Below are 5,463 nucleotides of genomic sequence, written 5' to 3' on the forward strand. Positions count from 1 at the left end.
ACTAGGATTAGGTTGGCGCCCTCTAGCGCACAGGTGTCAAACTCGTGGCCCGGGTGCCAGACGCAGCCTGCCACAGCTTTTTATCATGGCCCACTCCAGCAGTTAGTGTTTCTACTTCAAGATTCGGGGTAATTGGATTTGTTGATTTCATTTTAGTACAAAATCTGTATCGGAAATTGCAATTTTTCTTGAAATAATTTGATGGGTTTTTTTTTGTTTTTTTTAACCAATCCCTTCTTAACTTGAACTAAACAATAGTTGTATACTTAAATATTTGCTTATCACATATTTTCATGACTTTAGATATCAAATTCAATTGATTGTCATAATATATATGAAAACAAACAAACAAATGCAAGGGCAGTTGGGTGTGATACAGGATACTTTTCAGAGACTTTTTACATTCATAACACTAACCATCGCGACCAGTCTGACTCAGCGGGGTCAGAAATCTATGTAGCCCCAGTTAAGTCCCTCGAGCTTTTTAGTTGCTATTCTAAAATATATTGATAAATTACTTTCTCAAACCCATTATGAATTGGTCCAGCCTCCCTTTTTCCCGAGGATACAAAAAAAAAAAACCTAGAGCCTTCCCTACGATCTACCCCAAATGTGTCTACAACCCACTTTTAGGTCCTGATCCCCCACTTGAGAAATGAGTTTGACACCTTCGCTGTAATGGTATGATAAAAAAATAAATCACTGCCAAAGTATAGTTCAGTTGTATTTAATTGTTTGGTGCATTACATTTTATGTACAATATATTTTAATTGAATTATCATGTAAACACAGTTTTCTTTCAGGTAAGCACAGTGTTGATGTTCAAACCGTGCCGAGTGTCACAGTGTCTTCCAATACGATTAAATATTATTTTTAGGAAAAACGTCTGTCTTGATTTGGATGTGTAGCCTTCTTATGCTTTCTACTTGGCGACTGTATGGTGGCACTTAGAAAGCTAAGAATTTTTTTCACAAGCACAAATTTATTTTTATCACAGCCAATGAAGGAAGGAGTAATATATCTGTCCAAGTTCACTATCTGTCCAACTTTAAAATGAGCGGGAAGCCGCAAAGCTTATTACATCTTTAGGTGTTGTTTAAAAAAAAAAAAAATATCCGTTTGATATGTAGTGAGCTTACATTTACACTAGAGGACGCACTCGACTCTTGTGAAAATCATTTGCGACGCAGGGGTGCTGGAGCCGATGCCAGCCGTTTTCTGGCAGTAGGCAGGGGACACCCTGAATCGGTTGCCAGCCAATCGCAGAAACCCACCCGGAGAAAACCCACGCAGGCCCGGGGAGAACATGCAAACTCCACACAGTGAGGCCGGAGCTGGAATTGAACCCGGAACCTTTGCACTGTGAGGTCAATGCGCTAACGACTGGATCACCGGGCCGCCCCAGTACAATACATTTGCACACAATTTTATGAACCATAAAGAGTGCACATTTAACCTGAGTAATGAGTTAAAACAGAAAAAGTGATATAGAAGTTGGCTGGATGGATTTTTTTAATTGAAACATCATTATTCAAGTCCATTTTTAAATGTTTCCAATATTTAAGTTAATGACAAACTTTGCATAACGTTACATTGGTTTACAATAATATTAAATATACATTTGTACGAATAAAACCACTTCCTCATTTTTGATGAGAAAACTTAAGCGTACTACTTCACTGTACAATATTTTAATATTCGTTATTATCGTTGTACTTAGAGAAGTAGGTACAGTAATTTTGATCTATCTCGGCTTTTACGACATCCGTTTCCCCGGAAACGAGATATGGTGTTGCTCTCGATTTAATCGCTGCTCTTTGATGTCCACGTCTCCTTGGTGTCCGGTCCGAGCCTGACGAATTGCCTGTCTTCCTTCTTGCCTGACTGCCAGCTCCCTGCCGGTCGGTCGCGATGTGTTACGCGACCCGGCACTAGAAAAGAAAGAAAAAAAGAAAGAAAAACACACTCGGGAGGAAACTTATAGAAATGGCGGAGGGCACAGTGACTCTTAAAGGCTTGCGCAGCCAAATGGGTAAGACAATCTTGAACTGCAATTTTGTTCGAGTGAGTTGTTTTTTTGGCGGTGATTTGAACGGGCTGCGACGCGGTCAGCATACCCCCCCACCTCCTCCACCACTCGTGGCTAGTAATGTTAGCTTCCCTCGCCGTCTCAATGTACCGTAAAATGGTACACTTTTACATTTATATGCCGTAAACTTAACGTGACAAGGTTACATTTCGGAGTCACATCCCAAATGGGAACTTCACGACTTCGCTTAATAGCACTAGCGGCTAATGCTAAGCCGAAGTTGTAACGGTATATTTTTCGCCAGACCGGGTTGACGTTTGTTCGACGACTTTTTTTTTTTTTTGTGAACTTTTTTATGAACATGTCATGAGTAGATCTCAACTTGAAACGAGATAAAGTAAATCAACATTTAATGACTTCCTGGCGCTTAGCATCTACGACGTAGCCGCGTTAGATGATCAGGAAGAGTTAAGAGTCGAATCTCAGGTGTGCTTTTGGACTTCATTTGCTCCTGTTTTATAACTTATTCATTTTCTTTTTTTACCCTGAAACAAGTTAATGACTTGACTTTCATCTCATCTGATTGCCAGTTTGCTAATTGTTTTCTAATGCCCGTTTCTCGTCATGCCCTTTAGTGGCAAGTGTATGTTGTTGACATATGGCCTAACCCCCTCCCTTTATGTCTGCAGGGTTACCATAACAATGTCTGACCTGAATTTTTTTCGATCAGGCATCAGTGCCACACTTGCAGACAGCATAGATAGCTGATGAACTGATAAGGGTTTGTGATGCAAGAGTGACTGCTGACTGCATATGTGAGGTTTCAGTCTTTGCGGAGGCATGAATGCACATTTTGTTTTCACTGGGGGCGGGAGGTGCAGCTGACAGTTTTTCAGTGTGTTTCGGAGACCAGAGAGGGAAGGACGGCTTGATGCATACCCAGTGTGGATGTGGGCGGGTGTAACTCCTGGCAAAAAGTAGCCTCATTTAGTGCTGATGGTCTTCCTGTTTCCCCCCTTAACTTTTCCATCCAGCGCTTTCATACCGGAATCTGAGGCTGTCCAGATTTGTGGTTTTATGAAAATACGGTAAACCCGCTGCAAACAGCAACAAAAGTGCAAGTAATTGGCACCCCTTAAATGTACCATATCTTTTGATAGTTTAAAACTGTAAATATACCACAGACTATAATCCCAACTCTATAAAAAATTAGCATGGTTGCTACTAATGAATATGAAATAATGAATTATCCTATTGATTATTTTTTTCATTAATTGGTGATTTGGCTGTGCTGATCTCTAAAATGTTCCTTTTTTTTTAAAAAAAAAAAAGGAAATTATTTCAAATTGAAATTGCAGAAAGTGCACATCTTTAGGTTATGATTCAATGCAACAGAATTGCATAATATTTTGTGGCCTTTTTTTATCTTGCACTCAGCAAATACTCAATGTATGAAGAAGACTAAAACAAATAATAAAAAACAAAACTAACTATCTTGAAAATCCCCAAACCATCCCTTGTAATGGATACTTGTTTTTAATCCAAGTATATTTCCGTGTGAAACTGGTCCTGCTGCTGCTGCTGCTGCAAAAAAAAAGTCATCAACCATGACTTGAATTTCATCATACGATAGTCAGCTGCAGGATTTTTTTTTAGGTGTTTAACCCCTAGTAGAGGCCTTACATAATGAAATCAAGCATCAATTGTGCTCAGTCATTCCCATGACTACCGGTTATCATCTTCAGCTGGTTTTCCACAGTACTTGGACTTTGTTTTTTTTTTTTTTTTTTCACTTTAAAGATGCCTTGTGGTTGATATTCTCCTTCTTTGCACGTGTGCAACTTTTAAGGCATATTTTCCCCCCCCTGACAAATTTGACTGGCTTAAAGGCGTTGGACCTTCGAGGTCACACTGTAATGTCAGGAATCCCGCTCATGCGCATGGCGATTTCCACAAGAATGCAGGCAAGGAGAAAAGCTACCCGGTCGAAATGATGGGTTGGCACCACTGCAAGGTTATCAGGTCTTGCCAAATTATTAAAAGCATGAGAAGTATTTCTTGAAATTGGACTCAACCACCATCGTCCCAAGCGCCTTTGATTTCACTGTGATTTGTTCTGTTTCTTTTCGCGTTGCTCCCATTCCTTCCTGTGCTTTTATGTAGTCACTGGTCTGACACACGCTGTGCCAGGAAGGTCACCCTAACAATTCGAATATCAAAACTATGTTTAGTGTCTTGAGCCAAGGTTCGGTAGGTATATGTAGTTTCATTTTTGACTTGCCTGTCAAAGTCAGCCTCATAGCTATAGTTAGGCCAGTCTCAATGGCAAATAACAGATAAAAGACTGAATGAGGTCCATCTGGAAGACTCCCTAGGGTTGTGTCTGCGTGCCAGGACGCACTGCAAATAGCCCAGGCTTACACCTTTGCATGACAAGGTCTGGAGTAATCCTGTCGAAGATCTGCCAATGTGTTTAAAAACGTGCATGTGCGCATGGCACTATGAGCAGGCATCATGTGTTCACTGAGGACCTGCCGGTAAGCCAGCCATGAGATGCCGCAGGCCAAAATGCCTCATTTCAGGTTACAATTCTTTATTCAGACTCGTTGATAAATGGGATGTTCAATTTAGATCATATATTCATGGAATATACAACAACATATAGGCAGCCCGTTGGTCAGCGCATCGGCCTCACAGTGCAGAGAGGTGCAGGGTTCGATTCCGGCTGCGGCCTTCCTGTGTGGAGTTTGCATATTCTCCCTGTGCCTGCGTGGGTTTTCTCCGGGTACTCCGGTTTCCTCCCACGTTCCAATAACATACGTGGCAAATTAATGGAACACTCTGAATTGTCCCTAGATGTGAGTGTGAGCGCAGATGGTTGTTCGTCTCTGTGTGCCTTGTAATTGGCTGGCAACCGGTTCAGGATGTCCCCGAAAACAGCTGGGATAGGCTCCACCACGCCCCGTGACCCTTGTGAGGATAAGCGCATCACAAAATGGATGAATACATGAATAACAACATATAACATATACACATTGATGTTTGTGCATTTTCATATCAATTTGAGCAAAATCAGATGCGCGCTCTTCATGCATCCATGAGGCGCTGGATCGGTACTTGCTATCGACAGATCCTCAAAAAACAAAGACTCAGACTCGGGTCCCAAAAAAAGCATGAGTGGGACATCCCTAGTGTGTATTTTGAATGTTGTCTAACAGATCATAGCCGTGCGACCCTCGTGAGGATGATGTAGTTCAGAAAATGGATGGATGGGTGGATATTTTACATGTAGCTCTTCACTAGTGTAGTTGTGGACTAGTGCACAGTTTTTCCTCACTCTTATGGCAAATAGTTTTTCTGCTAGCAAGTCCTAATCCTTCGACCAGTGCGCGGAAATATCATACAGTAGTGGGTGGCGGGGGGGGGGGGGGCTT

At 41.6% G+C, this 5,463-nt stretch overlaps 1 protein-coding gene across 13 annotated transcripts in view; it reads left to right on the forward strand.

Moving 5' to 3' along the window:
* Window positions 1-1,846: 1,846 nt before the first annotated feature.
* map7d3 (MAP7 domain containing 3) overlaps window positions 1,847-5,463 on the forward strand; it is a 33,418-nt gene continuing 29,801 nt past the window's right edge. For 9 of the 13 annotated variants that reach the window (XM_019863345.1, XM_019863346.1, XM_019863344.1 and 6 more), the window contains exon 1: window positions 1,848-2,032. In XM_019863345.1, the coding sequence (XP_019718904.1) occupies window positions 1,987-2,032 (46 nt within the window). In that variant the 5' untranslated portion in view covers window positions 1,848-1,986. Of the gene's footprint in view, window positions 2,033-5,463 lie in introns of all 13 variants that reach the window. The other 4 variants (XM_019863340.1, XM_019863341.1, XM_019863343.1 and 1 more) reach the window with 1 other exon arrangement.

The sequence above is a fragment of the Hippocampus comes genome, unplaced genomic scaffold (assembly GCF_001891065.2).
Source record: "Hippocampus comes isolate QL1 unplaced genomic scaffold, H_comes_QL1_v1.1 scaffold381, whole genome shotgun sequence".
NCBI lineage: Eukaryota > Metazoa > Chordata > Actinopteri > Syngnathiformes > Syngnathidae > Hippocampus > Hippocampus comes.